The following is a 22551-nucleotide window of genomic DNA, read 5'->3' as shown; positions in this document are numbered from 1 at the left end:
TATAGTTTAGTTAATAAGTTGGAAATTTCCTAATATAGTTTATTGCCAATAACTTATCTGACAATAAACCTGTATAATGATGATAGCTTTTCGATAAATATTGTTGTATCAATTATTAATTTAATTAGAAAAGGCTAAAAAAACTTGTACAATAACCAATAAATATGCAAATTAACCTTGAAAAGAAATTCTCATTATAAAAATAATACATACTTTTAAATTTTTTCCCTATAACAGGATGTGCATAAATTCTGTACTGGCTTTAATTATGAACTTCCAAAATATTAAATCACAATAGTTTTAACTTGATGCAAATTTTTCACTGAAACAGCTGGAAAAAAGCTATAATTATATTAATATCAAGCAATGCATAAAACAAACTTATGACGTTTTTGCATTAAGTCAAAATAAGCATGATCCTGCTCCTCGGAGGTTTTAAAAATTAATCCTCTTCCTTATTTGCACTAAATTAATTTTAAAATTAATTAGTTGGAAAAAGTCAGGGAATATAATGTTTCCATTCTGAAATAGACAATCTGAATCGTCTATTAACTAGTGATTAGTCAATGAATAGTGGTTTCGTATACTATTCACTAAATACCACTTTTATAGAACTGCCACCATTTCTTAATTTTTTTCCCTTTTTTAAGACATTTTTCCTTATCTTAATTCTACCTAATCCTGACACTTTAGTCAAAAATTAACCGTGGGTGGTTTTTTTTTCTTTGTGTAACCCATATGAGGGTCGAAAATTGCACCGTGAAAGTTAGTTTGTTCTGTTACTTGACTCAAGAATTCTCTTGTCTACTTAGTTGGATTCAAAATTACAGTTATTTCCTTAAATTCATTACTGCAATATGCTGTTCATCAACAGGTGTGAAATAAAAGGATAAAATTTTTAAATCACAAACAATTGATGTATGATCTGTTAACTAAATGCATATTATATGGAGTGATTCATAAAGACTGCTCTTAATACACATTCGTAGAATTCTTGTCAAAAATGGAGAAGAAAAAGTTTACGCATTGGGGTCTACTCATTTATATAAAAATTATGGAAGACGTGTGTACAGAAAATCTATATATATTTTTGATTGTCGTCTTTAACTTGAAGGTATTTCTAATAACCGTCTTTCAACTAACTCTTCTCTGTTTCCACGGAAAATCAGACAGGTTTTGAAATTTCGTACGCCCGCCTGTCTTAATTGTGATATGTCATATTAAAAATTCACTTTTAAAAAAAATATTAAATTACGACTCCCTCACATTTGTGAGCATTTTTTTTTCTTGATTTCTACAAGATGCTAAAAAGATACATTATGATATGCTTTTACAGAACTCCACAAAATTAATTATCTTAATGTGCTTTGATTATTTATGTGTATTTAATTTTTTCAAGAAAATCTACCAATTTCTTCTTCTTTCGGCTGAAGAATTTCCTAAACAAAATCAGAATAATTTTAAAAATATCAAAAGCAATCGAAAAAAAGGTAAAAGGAAGAAAAAAAACGAGCGTTCCTTTTTAACTATTCAAAACAACCAACTGATACCATCGGATTGTTCTCCCAATAGTAAATAGTTAAAAAAAAAAAATTTAAAAAAAGTTTGTGTTAGTCTTCCATGCTCATAAATAATAGCGTAGGATACAAAAAAGGCAATTTGAAGGATAGATATAAAGATTTGATGTCAAGAAGCTCTTTTCAAATGCTAATCACATAAGACAACCCAATGGTCTTTAATGCAAAAGCTCTCTGTCCCAAAGGCTTTAAAGGTTTGCGAATGTTAAGGAAAGACCTTTCAGGAACTTTTCACAGGTGCTTCGATTTCGAAGGGATCATTTGGCGCAAACAGCTTACTGAGCTTCAATGGGTTTTGTTTAGGATTTAAAGCGTTGTTTCGTATGGATAACTCTAAAAGCAATCCTAGTTTGTTTGCCAGAAAAGTGGTCCGAAAAGTATTTTACATTTCCTTGTAGATTTGACAGAGTAGGTGTCAGCTCTTTGGAGATTTCCCAGAGTTTCCTGCTTAATATTTTATTACCTACTCGTAAATTAAAACTATTGTTTAAGCAGGGATCTATTCTTACTCAGAAAAAAAAATTTCTAATAAAACTGAGCAAAATTAGAATTAGTTAATTTTTTCTGCTATCGGCATTCTTTTGAGTTAAAATGGTAAAACTTTGTTTCGATTATATTTGAAAATTTATAATTACTCTTGATTGGTATCATTTTTTATTTATGAGTGATAAATATGGTTAATGATGTAATAGGATATGTACCTGATCTTACTTTAAAAAAATTTAATAAGACCGAGCAAAATTAGAATTACTTAGTTTTTCTGCTATCGGCATTCTTTTGAGTTAAAATGGTAAAACTTTGTTTCGATTATATTTGAAAATTTATAATTACTCTTGATTGGTGTCATTTTTTATTTATGAGTAATTATTTTTGATAAATATGTTTAATGATATGATAGGATATGTACCTATTCTTACTTAAAAATGATAATTATAATAAGAAAGAATAGCAAAAATTTTACTTGGCAAAATTAAGTTCACTTAGTTTTTTCTACTATGGGCATTCTTTTGAATTAAAATTGTTCGGATTCATTTTGTTTAAGCGTGAAAATTCATAATTAATTAAATTCGTAATTACTTTTTATTGGTGTAATTTTTTATTTATAAGTTGTTATCTTTAATAAATATAGTTCATGATATGAGATGATAGGTACCTATTCTTACAAAAATAATAATCATAATAATAAATAATAAAAAATAATAATAAATAACAATTATTATATTTGGCAAAATTAAGTTTACTTAGTTTTTTCAACTATGGGCATTCTTTTGAATTAAAATGGTACGAATTCATTTCGATTAAGCGTGTTGTTTTTATGGGTGTTATTTTCATTGTTTATGAGCAATATTTTAATAAATATGATTTTTATTATTAATTATAATATTGATAATTTTTATTATTTAGTGATAATTCAATATCATTGCGTACATTTTTATTGTATAAGGATAATTATTTATAATTGAGATCGTTTTTATTATTCATCAATAATTAATTTTAATTGGTATTATTATTATTATTTTTATTGACTACTAATTTTAATTGGTGTCATTATTATTTTATAGCTACTATTAGTTTTAATTCGAATCATTTCTATTATTTATTAAAAATTTGTTTTAAGAAATTTCACTTTTATTTATTGATAATTATTTTAACTAATGCTTTTTATTTACTTTTATAATTATTATTTTTTTTATTATTCTATGTTTTATTAGGTTTTTCTATCAATGAATTATTTCTTATGGTCAAACAAAGACTACTTATTACGCATTAAATTATTTTGGTGGAGTATATGTGTCTTTTACAATTAATTTAAATAAATGTGACATTATTTGTCCTGTTGTCAGGAAATTCAGAATCAAGATTACTCACAATTTCTAAATCAATGATTTCAATTATTACTTTCTGAACAAATAATCGAGAATTTTGTCGTAAATATTAAATTTTTATTTTACTCCACAAATCTTAAACCATTAACAACTGACTACCATTACTACCATTTTTATAGCTACATTACTTGACTCAATTTAAAAATATATTGTACGAAAAATGGGTAAAAAAAATCATTTTAAAACCTCATAAAATATGAAAATTAAAAATTTGCTTGATGTAGTTTTCCAGTCAAAGAAAGCTGATAATATTATTAAGCGCTATTATCTAATGCTTCACCCGGGAATACATAAAAAATTAACTTGAGTCTTTTTCATAAAATCAAGGTTATACTTTTTTTAAATAAATTTGAGATGGTTTTTTCGTTCCTTAAGATTCTTCTTTGAAAATATGAGAAAGAAATATTCACGAAATTAGGTCTCTAAAGAATAATAAAAAGAGCAAATAATTTTTGGTATGTTAATTTTTCTCTTTTTGTTTCGCCCGTGGGAAAACTAACTTATCTATAATGCTACTGGTATTAATAATTTACAACAACTTTGGAAGCGAAAATTTGTAAACTAATAACGATTTTTCCCTGAAGAGATCTAGATAATAATTAAGATAAATCAAAATGCTAAAACTATATGGTATGTTTCAAATTAACGTTTTCAATTTTGCCGTACAGCAATACAAGAAATATGCAGAATGTTTCTTTAAAAATGTTCTTGATTTATATTTTTATATTCCTTATCAAAAGCATAAAAACATAAAAATAAGCACATTTGGGCTCTCAAATTAGTATTTCAGCTGGAGGGAAAAAAAGCGAAAACAATAATGAACTCTGAAAAATCACAGTTAATGAAGACAATGTACAGAATATCAAACCCTGTTTGATTGTAAGTTGAAACTTGAAGGTTTTTCTAATAATAGTCTTTCAACTCCTCACTATATCCACTCACAATTCAACAGGTTTTGAGGTTTTGTGCACCTGCTTTCCTCTAATGTGATTTTCAGATATCGAGTAGAAAAATATATATGAAGGGTGGTCTTTACGGGACACCCTGATTAAGAAAACTGATTTCTAAGCCTCAACGTCAAATAATTTTTTAATACATATTTTTATATTGTTTGCATGCATTTTTTTTCTTTTTGGTTAAAGAAAAAGATTTTTTTAATTAAAAATCATGAATTTGTGAAACGTATTAAAAAGGCAGAAAATGCTGCAATGTGAACAAGCAAAATGATTCTGAACTGACAGACAATTTAGTGTTAAAATTAATAACATAGAAATTTCTTCGAGGTGTGTACATTCCACAAAATGAAAAAAAAATTACACACTTTGTAACTTCTAGTGATCCGATTTTTAAGTAAACTGTTAAATATTTTGGAGCTTTTTCACCCACATTCCACAATATCATTCAGATTTGTTGTAACCATAATATGGTGCTTGTTTGAACCAACCATATTTATCGTGCATCTTAAATTTCGTAAGACATTCGTGCAATTTCAACGGAAACATGGCTCAATTTTACCCAGGTAGCAGAAAACCACGGTTCAAAGTACCGATATTATGATTCAACGTTGCGAAGTTGCAACATTGAATCGGTACTTCGCATCAGTACTTTGTAGCGTTGCATCGGTACTTTGAACAACGTTGCAACGTTGTTCAAAGTACCGATATTATGATTCAACGTTTCTGAGAATGCGCTAAAGAGGAATATTTATAGTTTGAGGAGCATATCTTAGATATGTTAATTATTTAGTGTGGATGATAATTTTAGTTACGAAATAAGACACAAAAAATGTATTTTCCCTGAATAAGTCTACTTTCTTGACAAATTTGGATTGGGATCTTGAGGAATTCAAATCTTGAGACCCACAGATAGATAGATACCAACTTTTCTGGAAAGTAAAGGCAGCTGGTGCTGAATACATTGCACACCATCATGTCATTGTTCACGAAATCGTTAAACTCTTAGTTGTTGCAAAAGTAGGTTTGATTTTATTGACACTAAGAACCCAAGAATTTTCTTTTTAGAATTTAGGCAGAAATTTGATCATTTTCTACGCAATTATAAATTTTAAAATTCTATCTAAATAAGCTACTTTAAAAACTAGGAGCAACATGATTAGTGATACAAAAAATATCTGCAGCTTTTGAAAGACGAGAAAAAAACACTGTAATTTTTTTAAGTTATACCCAGAATTTTGGGGAATATTATAAACAAAACTGCCCTATTTCCAATGTAAGTTGAGAGATTTATATATACTATGTGGCAACTCTGCGATATAATAAAAAAGGTAGCTTTTGAGTAGCTTCCATGTACTTCGATATAATTTCAATGGCCTTCAATGTATTTTTTTTTCTTAGCACTTAACTTAAAATAGCTTGCTATACTTAAAGTTAGTATTTTTAACTTTATAAATTTATTTAAAAAATATTGAATATAATTATTTTGAAATTCAACATTTTTCTACAAATATCAGTTAAATATACATCTCATGATTATTAAAAATGGTTTTTAAAATTTTTATAAATCTCTTACGCAAGGTATTAAAAAATTTAACATAAAGCAGAATGTTATTTTTCCAAATATACTATCAAATATTATGCAAAAATTTAAAAAGTGAAAAAAAAAAGTTTTTCAAATTTTTATGAATTGCTTACACAAAATCGCTTACGCATGGTATTAAAAAATGTAACATAAATCAGAATGTTATTTTTCTAAATATACTATTAAAGATTATACAAAAATTTAAAAAGTAAAAAAAAAAAGTTTTTTTAATTTTTTTTAAATTGCCTACACAAAATATTAAAAAAATTGCGTAAAGCAATAAATTATTTTTCTAAATATACTATCAAAGATTAAGCAAAAAGTTAAAAAGTCTACTAAAAGTAAATCAACTTATTCACCAAAATACTTCTCGCTAAAGACTTCTAGTACTGCTGATAAAAGCGAATGCATATCTAAACTCCTAGGAATAAAATCTAGGATTAAAATACCAATAATTTTCAAAATTTCCTTCCCAAAAATCCCGTTTTATTTCCCGACAATAAACCGGATTTTTCCCCATTTATTACAGCTCTAAACGTGATTCAGTAGATTTTTGGTGCCTAATAACATTCCTAAACAAATCCTTTCATCGATGCTTTGCAATTTCCTTTTAAGAAATGCTTCATATTTTGTACGTAATTCATAATAAGACAACAATTGGAAAAAGATAAATTGTAGCTATAAAATAAATTAAATATACGAAAACTACCTAACAAACAATTTCATACAAACAATTGGAATTTGTTGCATTGTACTAAAATTTAATTTATGAATAAACATTATTTTCAACGAATTTAATGAACTTGTCTAGACATGTTATAACCAGACGTGAGGAAAACAAAATTAAAATACTATTAAGGTTTCTTTTGTTGCTTCCAAAATATCAGTAAATATGTTTATCCATATAAGTAGAATTTTCATCTGCGGAGAAATTCTGCTTCGTTTTTGAAACAATATCAAATAAAACAAAATTTTCTCTAAACATTTAATATTCAGGAATTAATAACTAATTAATTAAATTTATTATGTTTCACTATCTCAAGAGAAAACTTCTGTTTTTGTTTTGACAAAATTCAAGTAACTATAATTTACCAGTACATATGTTTATTCATATAATTAGCATTTTTATCTGAGGGGAAGTTTTGCTTCGTTTTTAAAACAATATCAAACAAAACAAAATTATCTCTAAACATTTAATATTCAGGAATTAATAACTAATTAATTAATTCGTAGTTCTATATCTTAAGGGAAGACTTCTGGTTTTATTCAGACTATGTTGAAGTAGCTATGACTTAAAACAGTTTAGTATTTATGAAAACTACTGAATCAATTTTCAAAGCTCTTTTTTTTAATCCAGCAATTCTTTAAAATGCTACTTAACACTAGAGAATTTAGAAATTTGACTTTCGAAATTTAGGAAATTTTTTGTCAAAAATTAGCTGTAAATATAAACAAAAAGTATGCTGATTTTCAAAACTTTTTTGGCTGAAATCCTCCACTCTTTTAAAATACACTTAAAAGCTAGAAATTTTTCAAATTTGGAAAACTTGACTTTTGAAATTTAAAAAGCGTTTGTCAAAAATTAACTCTAAACTCAAACACAAACTCATTGACTAAAATTTCAAGGAAAAAAAAAGATTTTAAAATCTCTAAATTTTTCAGACATTGCAACCGTAGTGCACTAAAATCACTCAAGATGGCCAAACAACTAATCAGAATTAAATAAACTTGGTTTAAATTTGGTGATTCTAAAGACATGTACACAGTTAAAACTTTTGAAATATGTTTAACAATAAAATTGTTTAAATTTGATTTAATCATATGGTGCCGAATTGAACCACATTATCGGGCAAATTAATCAATCTTAGTTTTATATTTTTTATACTATATCCATCGTTGAACAGCTGACCCAATTTTTTGGGTTTACGACTACTAATGTTCTTTTCCGTAGCCTTGTAATTTTGAACCCAATCCAAAAGACAAGGAAACTACTGGATCAAGTTTGGTTAGAAATTTGCCTTAGTGGAGGACTTCTTGATGGAGCTAACCCGCATTTGCGTTACATGGAGAGAGAAAAAACGAAAACCTCCCACAGTTAGCTTAACGGCAAAGGGACTGTAATCCATGATACGTCTACCACTGAGGATACGTCAGCACTGTGGTCGGTGCGAGCCGGGTGCGGAGTTAGAATCGACGAGCTATCGAACCCGGGTCACCTCATTGGGAGGGAAGCGCTCTATCCCCTGAGTCACCACGACTTACCTTAGTTTCATAGAAAACATCGTTCAATTTAACACCTTATTAGGGCTGCAATGATTTTGCGATTCAAAATACAGATATTAAGATTGAGCCAATTTTTTTGTGAGTGTGAAATAAATTAAATAAAAAATATCTGATAATTACAAATGCATTAGATTCTAAAAAAAATCGTGACTCAGTATATTGAACTGAAATATAATGCATATTTACTACAAACAATTACGTCTTATACTGAACCATGTTTGTTGCCCAGCGAGTTAAGTACTATATATACCAGTATATGGATCAAGCTAACATCCTAATAAAGTTTTGATAAAATTTCTTGAAGTTTCTTCGATATTATGGATCAACCATGAGCCGATTTTTATCAGAGTGTATCTAAATATGGATGATGCAGTTCTAATGATTATAGAAACCTAAAAAAAAATCCAAAGTTTGTAAAATTTTGCTAATATCGAATTGATTTACCTGAAAGTGAGCATAATTTAAAGAGGGTAAAGCTTTATATTTTTTTCTGAATCAACAAATTTAAATTATTTTAAATTAACTACTTAAAAATTTAATTGAGCATTACTCTGAGAGAAAAAAATTTGCTCAAAACTAAAAAAGTATGGTTAAATTTAACGTGTTTCTGGCTCTATGGGAACACCAAAAAGCTCGATAATTTTTACCAAATCTCTTTGTTAATGGTTTTGGAAAAATTAACAAGAAAATATGGTTTTATAATATGAAAAAAACTTGGTAAATGTATTATAATTTAGTAGTTTTATCGTGATACCTTAGAACATAGCATAAGAACTTTTTATTCGATTAAATTACTTTTCAGTTTTGTATTTTTTACTAAATATGCGGTAATATGAGCTTTAATTTTGAAAATCAGAATTTCCGGTAAACCGTTACCATATGAATAGAAAAATTACCAAATGAATGACTTAAATACCTTGTATTTTGGGTTTTTTTAAATAGTTAATAGGTTAAATAGTAATATGTTTAAATACCATTTTTTTTTATTGTATACCAGAATTGTTTTTTTTATACTCTGTGTATAAAACTATTTTTTCATTTAACTTTTTTATACGTTTTAAAATATAAAACAGATAATAAATTTTTATGTCTTAAAACTGAAGGTAAAACAGTTGAGAAATTCCTAATTTATTTCTAGAAATCATCAAAAGCAAATTAACTTCTTTGTTTTCTCTTAAAATTTCTTTTTGTTTAAACAAACATTACTAAAAGTGACAGTTTTTCTCAATTATTTTGATAAAATATAATAACCCTAAACTCTTAAATAACCACGCAAGAGACAGACTCCAATTTAACCGTAAAGCTCAGACTAGCCGCTTTAATTGATATAACTTTTAAACCATCATTATTGTTCAACTAAATCATTAAATTTTGGGTTGACAACTTCATTAAAACCCTAAAAAAATAGCTCGATTGACAAGAAGAAAAGTCTAGGCTTACATTTATCTTTTTTATTGATAATTATTAAAATATTTTGCGCAAAATGTTAATAAATAGCTCATTTTTTTTCCATCCTTGACAATTAACATCGTTAATGAGTTCAATGATTCATAATTACTGAGAACTTTTGGAAGAAACATTTTTTTTCTCGAACAAAAAATGGAAATCGTTGTTATTTTTAAATTATCCGGAACAAGAGTTTCTACCCTGAAAGATTTCTCTACCCCGACCCTTGACCTTACCTCAATGAACGTAGGGGGAGGGGAGTTTCGTCTACAAACTGTATTGACTAGAATAACAAACAAGAGTATTCTCTTAAGTTGGTTTACCCAAATTAAGAAAAAAATATTTGTATATATATTTCTCATTAACCATCATATGAAATACATTCACATGCAAAACCAAAGTCCAAACAAAATATTCTTGTTAGTTATCTGTTAGTACCCTTGTGTTAGTACCCGATTTTGGGTTAGTACCCCTACTATTTTTTGATTATCTCTAAAAAAAATTATTATCTCTAAATGAAATTAATACATGTGTTCTATCAAACAATATATTCATGGATGAATTTTTTAGGATCAGAGATTTTTAATCTGATCCCTATATGATTTAAATATTTAGTTTAGGTACTGCAAAAATGATTATTAATGTTTAATAATTACTAATTATTTACTTTCTCTACACGTTATAATTATCTCAAAATGAAATATTTACTTATATTCTATATAACTGGACCAAATGGATTTCTCAAAATTAAATTTTGTTTAGTTTAAAAGTAGATTTACATAGAATCCGAAGACTACTTCAAACTTTCAAACCCATGTCGAATTTCAAAGCATTTTGAAATTTATTGTGTCTCTACTATTTTTTGATTTTCTCTAAAAAAAATTATTATCTCTAAATGAAATTAGTAAATGTGTTCTATAGAACAATATATATTCATGGATGAATTTTTAAGAATCGGAGATTTTTAATCCGATCCCTATATGATTTAAATATTTGGTTTAGGTGCTGCAAAAATGATTATTAATGTTTAATAATTACTAATTATTTACTTTCTCTACACGTTTTAATTATCTCAAAATGAAATATTTACTTATATTCTATATAACTGGACCAAATGGATTTCTCAAAATTAAATTTTGTTTAGTTTAAAAGTAGATTTACATAGAATCCGAAGACTACTTCAAACTTTCAAGCCCATGTCGAATCTAGGATGGAACTATCGGGCGTCTCTAGTGCCCTACCGGATTGTCTCCTTAAATCCCTCTAGATCCTACTTGATTGTGTAAACTATAATCACAAATTTAATTACTTATCTTTTACGATCTGTGTAAATTTCTCAAACATCAGAGACCGCATATATTTGGGATTCGACATTTAATTTACCCTTCGAATATTGCCTCAAACAAGTCGCCCCCATGGCATTTCGTTCCGGTTGGTAATAATTAGTAAGTTCTTAGTGTTTGATATTTGTATTGAAGCTAAGTATTAAAGCTCTTATTTATAATTTGTGCCAAAGTATTAATAATAATATTAAAATATCAATGTAATAATAATATTTACAATGCTACACAAATTATTAAGTTCATTGTTATAAATTTTGGAGCCTGCTGAACCACAATATTTGCTGCACCTTAATATGATACTAAGGTGAACGATAGAATAGAACCTAATTACTTCTTAAACTTAATGACACGACTCTATAATTAAGCATGGTTCAATTTCACACCTTATTAAGGTTGCTACAAATTTGCACGGTACATTGTAAAGTACGGACTTTATGGTTCAGTGTTGAGCCAATTTCCCATGAGTATAACAAAACTTTTTCTCAAATTTGTAATTATTCTTATTAGTGTTATATTATTTTTTCACAAATCTAAGTTATTTTGTGTAGTGTTATATTATTATTATTTTCTTTTTACAAATCTAAGTAGTTTCATGTATAGTGTTATATAATTTTTTTTTTACAAATCTAAGTTATTTTATTTAGTGTTACATTATTTTTCTCACAAATCTCAGTCATTATATGCAGTGTTATATTATTTTTCCATTTGCTTGAGATTTTTATTCGTCATTCCATAACTTTAAATATTGGCATTAATTAGAATAAGCAAAGCTTTAAAGAATGCAATTAGTAATAAGTATTAATATACGTTTATATTTAATCCACTTTTCATCATAGACGTCGCAAGGGCTCAATTTTTGAGGGGAAGAAATTGAATTACTGTCTCAATAGTTCTCTAAATTTCATACATAAAAAGAAAAAAAAATCTTAAATCTTATACTATAATACGAGGAATGGTTGCCAAGTCGAAAATCGCCCCAGAATTAATAAACTCCGGTAAACTTGGGGGTCTGGGGTTTTTGGCCACGAGGAATCGATTGGCGCCGGTTTTGAAGCGCTACGGTCGAGCAGTTCGGAGTTACAGATAGGATATTTTCAAACTTTATTAGTTCGCCATAATGGCTATAGATACTTTTCTCCACTCTTATAAATATATGCTAATGCGAACCTTACAATTGAAATATTAATTTTCGACAACTTAAACCAATAATATACGAAGGAATTAATAATTTAATTGTAAGGTTCGCATTAGTTTACATTTATCAAAGTGGAGAAAAGTTTAACTTTTGTGTTAAAATCACCGTCAACAAAGTCCGACATTTCAACATTCATCAGATTTCAAGCTACATTTTCAACATGCAGAACGCACCTCTACATGAAATTCTTCAAGGAGCCGGAATTTTGGAACAACAAGCGATCAACTCAATTCTACCCGCAAATGGACAACTAGAAGACACCGTCATAGTCAGAATGCTTCTCCATTACGCCGAACAAGCTTACCCGACCGTCAAAGTTGCCGTACTTCACCCTGAATTTGTCGAACGCTTCTACGTTACAACAGCGGATGGCGCTTATGAAGGAATGGCTCTTTTCAACGATATCAGCCACCAGAACAAGGCTTCCAACTATCTATACGGCGTTCAACAAGGATTCGACGTGCTACTCATTCCCATTCACAAGAGAGCTCAAATGGATAGAGGCGAGCACTGGATGCTAGGAATTTACGAAGCAAGCTATGGAGAACGTCAACTATTAGTCTGCGATCCAGTCGACAACCCGCTGCCCATCGATGCTGTTTTGAGAAAAATACTGCGACACGTTTTGAATACCGTTGTTACGAATGAAAAGCTGAAAGGATGCATCGTGAAACCTCGCAACGCTTACAACCACCAAGATGACGCGTCTTCCTGCGGAGTTTACATCGTCTTTTATGCTCGACAATACCTCTCTCATCGACGCCTTTTCCTGGACAAGAATTTTCAAGAAGCGGATAAACGGAAGCAAATTTACGAATTCGTTGTGAACAGTGACCAATTGAACATGTCGGGACCATCTGAAGCCGCATCTTTCACATCTTCGACCAATATGCACGCTTTGAATATCCAAGACCCGATGATAACGCCGTTGCGCCCGACAAGAGCAGTCAAGCAGCGTAGCAAGGAACGAATCTCGGATATATTGATGGAACTTAATGCATCTCAACGAGTAAAATACCGCGATTATGAAAGACGCAGACGAAAAAACGAAACAATGAGGGGCCGCAACATTCGCCTAGAGGAACAACGCCGCCGTAATGAAAGACTCCGTAGAGCTGCGAAATCTCGGCCTGCGTCAACCTACAAAAATGCTGCAACTTCCGACGTGGAATATCAAAGTCTTGGTCCATTTAACGTCGCTTGCATCCACGATGGCGCTTTGCATTTCCCAGAAGAAAGAGTGAAGAATAAAATACACGTAGATTCATTTGGCGACTGCTGCTTACATGGAAGAATCAAACTACCAATGCCCGAATTTCCAAACGAATTAGCGCTTCTATTTGCACGACAACACTGCCTATCGGAAGAATTCCACAGAAGGATCCGCAACATCGACGCCTGCTTTGCACTTGCCTCATTCAAAGTCGACGACGACAGAACCGTCAATCAACATGGAATCTACGCGTTTATCGCCGGCCTTTTACCTACCCGCTTTTCTACCCGAGAGGAACTTTTGGATTCTAGGAATGTGCAACGGAACACGATTGATTGTCACCGAACTTTGCAACAACATCATCAAGGCTAAGATCATCACCGGTGAACACGCAGGCCGACAAGTACACCTTCCAAGGATCACGCTCGACTCCAGCAAATCACAGCTTGGCGCAACTATGCAACGGCACCAATTCCCAGTTACTCCAGCATTCGCCATTACGATACACAAGTCACAAGGCCAAACATTCGAATTCGTCGGCGTGCTTCTCCTCACGACGGTCTTCGTGCACGGAATGCTCTACGTCGTGTTTTCAAGAGTCAAGCGTCAAAGTGCGTTGAAGGTCCTGCTGCCTCCTGAGAATCCAACCCACACTCGAAACGTCGTATGGAAGGAAGTCCTGAACAAGAGAAACTCACCAGCCGCACCTGCCTCTCCGACAAGAAACTACCTGGACAACATGGAAGACTTCGCAATCGATGATTAATGTTTATTATGTTTATGCTGTTATAGGTTTATAATATGTTTCTTATGTATGTATATATGTTTGGTTTTCTAAATAAATTTGTCAAAAATATTGAACTTCAACACACTTCAATCTTTACACTGCTCACTTTGTACCATTTCTTCAATTGTATAATTTTTTGTTATCAATTACATTTTATTTCCTATGACTTTTCAAACTTTACCTTTGTATAGAATAGTTCCCTTTCCAAACTCTGTTTAGATAGTTTACAATGGGGTGCACTTTAACCGGTTATCTTTTCACCAATGGTTTCACAAATTTTCTTATGGCATGTATAGTTTTGATAAATCACAATTGAAAATTTAAATCTTCGAGTTAGCTTCGATACCTGTTTTCTCCGAGCGGAGCTCGGTCACCCGCTGGTGTACTAAATACCGGCAATTTTTTTTTCTATTTGTCTCTTCCTTGTTTTTAACTTTAAGGAATTTAAAGCTATAATAATTAACAAAAATTTTCTTTATATGTCTGAAATATTGAGGGAGACTTCTGAAGATTTCCAATAATTTAGGGGGACATACCCGCATATGACACCCATGTTTTTTATAGATAAATTTAATATTCTATTTATACTAGATAACTGCTAATGACGGATTTTATCACTCGACTTTATAGAATTTGAAATATTTATAGTGGATCTAATTTTTATTTAATGGTTTATCTATTGGTGGCGAATTATCCTGGAGTCGAATTGTCAATAAACTGCATATATGAAGATTTCTGAAAAATACTTAAAATTAATATTACAATTATGATTTAGCGAAAAAATTACCAAAGTTAATATTTTAAAAAATTGGCAACTATTTTTTTGAAAAATTCTTGAAAAAAATATTGCAATAAGTATTTTTATGTTTTCATTAACTTTCTGCTAATGAAAGCTCTTTTCTTTTCATTTCCTTAAAGATGGACTTAGGTTGTTTTTGTAAATCTTATACTATAATACGAGGAATGGTTGCCAAATCGAAAATCGCCCCAGAATTAATAAACTCCGGTAAACTTGGGGGTCTGGGGTTTTTGGCCACGAGGAATCGATTGGCGCCGGTTTTGAAGCGCTACGGTCGAGCAGTTCGGAGTTACAGATAGGATATTTTCAAACTTTATTAGTTCGCCATAATGGCTATAGATACTTTTCTCCACTCTTATAAATGTATGCTAATGCGAACCTTGCAATTGAAATATTAATTTTCGACAACTTAAACCAATAATATACGAAGGAATTAATAATTTAATTGTAAGGTTCGCATTAGTTTACATTTATCAAAGTGGAGAAAAGTTTAACTTTTGTGTTAAAATCACCGTCAACAAAGTCCGACATTTCAACATTCATCAGATTTCAAGCTACATTTTCAACATGCAGAACGCACCTCTACATGAAATTCTTCAAGGAGCCGGAATTTTGGAACAACAAGCGATCAACTCAATTCTACCCGCAAATGGACAACTAGAAGATACCGTCATTGTCAGAATGCTTCTCCATTACGCCGAACAAGCTTACCCGACCGTCAAAGTTGCCGTACTTCACCCTGAATTTGTCGCACGCTTCTACGTTACAACAGCGGATGGCGCTTATGAAGGAATGGCTCTTCTCAACGATATCAGCGACCAGAACAAGGCTTCCAACTATCTATACGGCGTTCAACAAGGATTCGACGTGCTACTCATTCCCATTCACAAGAGAGCTCAAATGGATAGAGGCGAGCACTGGATGCTAGGAATTTACGAGGCAAGCTATGGAGAACGTCAACTATTAGTCTGCGATCCAGTCGACAACCCGCTGCCCATCGATGCTGTTTTGAGTCTTATACTATAATACGAGGAATGGTTGCCAAATCGAAAATCGCCCCAGAATTAATAAACTCCGGTAAACTTGGGGGTCTGGGGTTTTTGGCCACGAGGAATCGATTGGCGCCGGTTTTGAAGCGCTACGGTCGAGCAGTTCGGAGTTACAGATAGGATATTTTCAAACTTTATTAGTTCGTCATAATGGCTATAGATGGCAGCACTTAAATTTTCTTTGTCTGTTGCCTAATAAGTTTCAAGCGGTAACGTGCTCTTCGTGCACGGAATGCTCTACGTCGCGTTTTCAAGAGTCAAGCGTCAAAGTGCGTTGAAGGTCCTGCTGCCTCCTGAGAATCCAACCCACACCCGAAACGTCGTATGGAAGGAAGTCCTGAACAAGAGAAACTCACCAGCCGCACCTGCCTCTCCGACAAGAAACTACCTGGACAACATGGAAGACTTCGCAATCGATGATTAATGTTTATTATGTTTATGCTGTTATAGGTTTATAATATGTTTCTTATGTATGTATATATGTTTGGTTTTTCTAAATAAATTTGTCAAAAATATTGAACTTCAACACACTTCAATCTTTACACTGCTCACTTTGTACCATTTCCTTAATTGTATAATTTTTTGTTATCAATTACATTTTATTTCCTATGACTTTTCAAACTTTACCTTTGTATAGAATAGTTCCCTTTCCAAACTCTAACTTTGTTTAGATAGTTTACAATGGTGTGCACTTTAACCGGTTATCTTTTCACCAATGGTTTCACAAATTTTCTTATGGCATGTATTGTTTTGATAAATCACAATTGAAAATTTAAATCTTCGAGTTAGCTTCGATACCTCTTTTCTCCGAGCGGAGCTCGGTCACCCGCTGGTAAAATTTTAAAATTAGGAACGTTTCAATAGGTTACAAACACAGATATTGAAATAGATTGTTGTTGCATAAAATCATATTTTTATTTATTACTAAGATATTAAAAATATTATTACTACAGAGTAAAAAAGACTAATATGTACACTAGTGTAATTATTACAGTCCAAGATAATTCTACTAATGTATAGTGCGCAAAATAAAAACATTACACTCTGAATATAAATATATCACCCTGAATAACTTTGTATTTAATGATCAGATTTTCGCGAACTAAAACTCAATCTTAATAATTCAAAGGCCTGACCTTAATTAATCAATTGGTCGAATAGATCTCGAAAAATCAAAATTTTAAATATACGACTTTTTTAAAATCTGAATAAATCAGAAAATATTCAATCGATTTCGTTCAAGTTTTATATTTTGTCACTTAAAAATACATTCCTTAAAATATTGCAAAAATTTTATTACCTTATAATTCAAATTTTTTTTCCCACTAATTCGAAGAAATTGTGGGGGGTGGTTGTTATCGACAATGTCAACTTTCATCTATCAAAAAGCACCTCGTGATTGAATCAAGTTAGCATGTCTTATATACCAGTGAATTGATGTTTAATAATTGTAGTGGTAGTTACGCCACAATACTCCCCCACCAGAATTTTATCAGGGATAGAATTCGATGAACGGATACCACTAGTTGCTGTACTTGTTAAAGACCGGGAGAGCTGGATTAAGGTCACCGGGTTTTTGAGTGCTGAATGTGAAAAGTGTATTAATTTCACGGCCGTAGTCGCTCTTGTGTTGCCTTTAGCAGTCGAGTGTATGCAGGCTGACGTTGTGTATGATCGAAACGAGACTGAGCAGCAACAGCGCGAGGAGGTGGATAATGTCGTAGTCACTAGTAGCAAATCAACTGTTCAATGTGGACCATCCATCGAAGTAGGCGTTATTAGATCGAAGTGGGCGTTACTGTGAAGATAGGCGTGATAATATCACGTCCGGGTCACCACTGTGGTGGTTGGTTGTGTTCTGGAGATGAATAGATTGAGTTTACATTGTTTTAGTATTTATTTTACATTTTAAATGTTAAGTAAAAGAAGAGTAATAAAATAAGCTGCGCATCATGCTACAATGGCGGTTGGGATTCTTCTGTCAAAAATGAGATATAAAAGACAGTTACTGATCGTAACTGTTGCGGTTACGATTAAGTTAAGTTCAGTCGCCGCAAAATCGATAAAAAAATAATAAATATTTATTACAAATTATTTTTTACGTGGTCATGATTAAAATTCATTTATCTTTAGATAAATGAATTTTATAATCGTTTGTGAAAATATTTCAATTCGTTCAAAACTTTCTCGAGATATAGCAAATAACTTGAAAAGCGAAATTAACATTAAGGTGTCCAGACATACCACTGCTCTCCTGCCTGATCTATTGGGACCCTATTTTCCAGATTACGGCAACTTCTGATTTCGTAATTTAAAATATCTTCTACACTATTTAATAAGCATGTTTAAGTTTAGGCCCTTTTAACTATTAAAGCGGCATTTAGTTCGTTAAAATCCGATCATTGCATCAAAAATTATTCAGGATGTTCCTTTTTTTTTACTATTACTTTAAATAGATCATTATTAATTAATTATAAGCATTATTTGAAACAAACTTAAAGGAAACTTTTAACAAAAAATATCTAATAAATAATTTAATTTAAAACGCAAATCTAAAATTGCTATAAATGACTTAAGATTTATAACTAAAGCCTCTTTAGTGATTTCCGCTCAATTATTACAGCTCTGACTCCTAAATAATCATCTCCATTTTAAACCCATATTTAAACAAGCTGATGACTAATAGCAATGTTTACTAATCACTCTCATCATTTTAACCCCCCAAGGCCTTTTCACCAAGCATGAACTACTACAGTCAGTACGTACTTATGCTGTAGTAAGGAGATTAACGGTTTATGAATCTTGTATTCTAAGTTAACCTTCGCCTACATTTTACAACAATGATTTATCAAAACATTAATTTGGTATTAGAACAATTAAGTGGAATATTTCATTTCTATGCATTTCTGGTTGTTTATTCCAAAGAAATTTTAAGTTGTATTATGTTCTGTATTGAAAAGTTATTGATTTTATTTTCGTAGATAGAAATTCATATTGTCACGTATATTTGTTTCGTTTGATATCAAACCCATGATTACATTGGATCAACTTATGCGGGAATTTATGATTTATCAAAACGGAAGTTCAATATTTGGTCAATTACGTAGGATATTTTATTTGTCTATATTTTTTTAGTCGTTTATGCGAAGAAAAAAATTTAAGTTGTATTATGTTCAGGATTGTAAAGTTATTGATTTTATTTTCGTATAAAGACAGCAATTCATAATGTTTGTAACTTTAAGCGAAATTTACATTTCGTTTATTTACAAAATGCTTTTAAATTATATCTAAAATAAGTAAATTGTGATATATTAGTAAATTTGAATTAATTTAAGCTGATATTTATTTTAATTTTGGTTAACTTAAAATTCTAATACAGTAAAAACACAAAAAAATATTTTAATTTCTGAGACGACCACCAGAAATTTGGATACCTTATAGCCTAGACATTAGCCCCTGAGACCTCATGATAAGCCAAGCAGTATTGACCAAAATGTAACCAAGGAATCAGCTGCTACAAAAATAATAATAATAACAATAATCTGTGAAAATTACTGTTCCCTTTAATGTGTTTAAGTTATGTCGAATTGCGAATAAATATCTCATTCCTCCGGCAGGGCGGGAAAAAGAGGGCGCATCGAGTGTGGTAGGCGGAGATTCAGTGGTTTGGAAGAAGAAAAAAAACGATGACAAAGATATGTAAACATTTCCACTGCATGTGTGAATTCAATAAAAAATTTTAAATTTAACTGAGAGAGAAACAAAAAATACAAAAAAGAATTTTTCCTCCCCGGCGGGGAATCGAACCCCGGTCTCCCGCGTGACAGGCGGGGATACTGACCACTATACTACCGAGGACTTACTGGATGAAAAAAAAATTAATAAAATTAAATAAATCTTAATGCTTCTGAGTAAAAATGTTATTCATTTATCTTGAGAGGAAACAAATCCCACCCTCGAGACTGAAAGGCAAAGATTCAATTACGCGAAGGAAAAAAAAACAATGATTTGTAAATATTACTCCCGTATAAATTCAATGAAGAAATTAAGTCTAACTTAAAAAAAATTATACTAAATTTTTTCTTCTTTTTTTAAAAACTTTTGAGTTTTATTATATAAATAACAATTACAGATTACACAAAAATCCTAACCTTAGCTTTTTTTTTTTTTTTTTTGGAAAATAAATCCGCTGATTTAAGTAACAGTTATTACTACTTAAAAAATAAGAAAAATTTGATTAAATTCGAAAATAAAATTTAGTAGAATACAAAATTTAAGATTTTAAAGAAAATTTCAATAAAATTGCCTCTTATTACGCAGAATTTAAAAGGAAAAAAATGTCCGCATATATATAATTGTAAGTAAATTTTTAAAGCATAAGGTTTTTTTCATTCTTTATCTCAAGAACTTTAAAATGTGGCCTTTGAAGCATTTTTAAGTTTTCTTCAGATAGCTAAAAAAATTATGTAGTTGCACATTATTTAAGTAAAAAAAAAAAAAGAAAAAAAAAGGCAAGAAATTTGTTTCCATTTTAAAAGCATTCAAATTAATGTTTTTTTAAATATTACTCTTCATAAGAGTGTATTTAAAAAACGTATACATAGCGTAATTTTGAATATTGTTAATAATTAATTTAGTTTTTATCTACATTGTGTATTATATTATATTGTTTAACTCAAACCAAAAAAAAAAAATTTCAAAATCCCATCATGCACATCAATTTCTTTTGTTTTCCCCTGTCTCATTTTTCACTTGAATTTCCACTTTAACAATGCTTTGATAGTAGTGGTGCCATCTAGTGTTGTCTTTATTAAAAGCAAATACGTCATTAATCTTTTTGCGTAGTGTTTACTTTTAAACATTTTCATACAATTTCACAAAAATTTAAAACCAGTGCAATACAAGAGCTAGTATTAAAAGTAAGTTAACCATAATAACTCTAAGTTTCTCTCGCCCAAGTAACACGCTGTTTTGCCTTTTCGAATAAGATTTTAAATATTAGCACATGATATTTATATTTTTTTTTATTTTGAAAGTAAGTGTTCATAGAATTAAACTAGCATGTTATCAAGCTTCAATTGGAATTTTGAGTTACATTTTGATTAGTGCTAATATGGATTAACTTGTACTCCCAAGTTTTTGTTTATTTATTTATTATTTTCTTTTCAGGTTTAATTACTACAACCTCAAATCTTCTTGATAGAGAGACTCAAGCTGAACATGTATTAGAGGTAAAGAATCTATCCTTTCTGTTTCATTTTTTATTACTTTCATTAAATACTTCTAAATTCATTTTGCAACTGCAATTTTTTTTAAAAACATTTATGACGTATTATATATGTAGCATTGATTTTTTTTTATGGCTTTAAAACTGATCATAACTGTATTTTTTATAAAACTGTATTTTGACTTTGATCAGATTTTTCAAAATTCGTAAAATTGTTTTAAAATATTAATAAAGCACTTATATCTACCTGTTTCTGAAAAAGCTTTGAATTCTAAGGCTTTACATATAAGACTCGTATCTTCTTTATAATGACAATTTATGTATGTTTTACCTGAATATAGTCTGCTTCATGAAATATAAGAGAATACTGTGTTGAATTCTAAACAAAATTTCTTTTAGTCACCATTGAAAGTCACAGAAAGTATCTAAACCTTTTATCTAGTCAAAAAAAAATGGAAAGAAGGCACAAAAATAGAAAGTTTATTGGAGAAACTTTTAGAGGAACTATAAAGAGCTTGTTCATATTTTATTATAGAGTGATACCTTTATTACTAATGTCATGTCAGACTTCAGCTGCATTATTCTCAATCCAAAAAATAACTAAATAAAGCAGTTCTAATAATTTTTTATTAAAATAACTCTTGATGTCACACTTACTCTACTTTTTAGCAACTTTTAGAAATTTGAAATATTTTTAAAAATTAAAAAGTAATTGTCAAGGACATAATATATTGTATACTAAACTCATAACACCCAGTTTTTAATTTTTAAAAATTTTCTAACCTCTGAAAATTACTAAAACTTGAAGTAAGAGTAAATGGCACTAAGAGTTATTTTTACAAAAATTATTAAAACTGTATGCTGTGTACTACATTATGAAAACATAATAACTAATCATATTAAATTTTTTTCAAAATTGAAAGTCAATTGGTAAGAATAATTGAATTTAACAACTGATTGAATTTATTAATTAAAAGATTAAAAAAAAGTTCATATTTCTAAGAAACTGGTCAAACTATCATAAAATTAAAAATATTTATTGGTTAAGTTTAAAAAATTTTAATGTTCAGATTTAATGTATATTTTCACAATTTTGTTACCCAGGTAAAGCGCCAGTGCCCTTCTTGGCACTCTTGATAATTAGTGAGAAGTTTAATCGAAATGACTGACTAAACATCTCTTCTTTTTATTTAATGGATTGATCTTTT

General features: G+C 30.1%; 1 protein-coding gene and 1 non-coding gene across 8 annotated transcripts in view; one reads left to right on the top strand and one right to left on the bottom strand.

The window, feature by feature from the left end:
• The window catches only part of LOC107448983 (FAT atypical cadherin kugelei), a 653420-nt gene that overhangs the window by 568176 nt on the left and 62693 nt on the right, over positions 1 to 22551 (top strand). For all 7 annotated transcript variants that reach the window (XM_071187808.2, XM_043040631.3, XM_043040626.3 and 4 more), the window contains one exon: positions 21286 to 21347. In XM_071187808.2, the coding sequence (XP_071043909.2) occupies positions 21286 to 21347 (62 nt within the window). The remainder of the gene's footprint in view (positions 1 to 21285; positions 21348 to 22551) is intronic.
• TRNAD-GUC (transfer RNA aspartic acid (anticodon GUC)) lies at positions 19903 to 19974 on the bottom strand. Its single transcript has one exon. It is a non-coding gene; the product is annotated as a tRNA-Asp (tRNA).

This window comes from Parasteatoda tepidariorum, chromosome 11 (genome assembly GCF_982258835.1).
Source record: "Parasteatoda tepidariorum strain Cologne lab strain chromosome 11, Ptep-v5.0, whole genome shotgun sequence".
Classification (NCBI taxonomy): Eukaryota; Metazoa; Arthropoda; class Arachnida; order Araneae; family Theridiidae; genus Parasteatoda; species Parasteatoda tepidariorum.
This window is presented reverse-complemented; position numbering and strand designations above follow the sequence as displayed.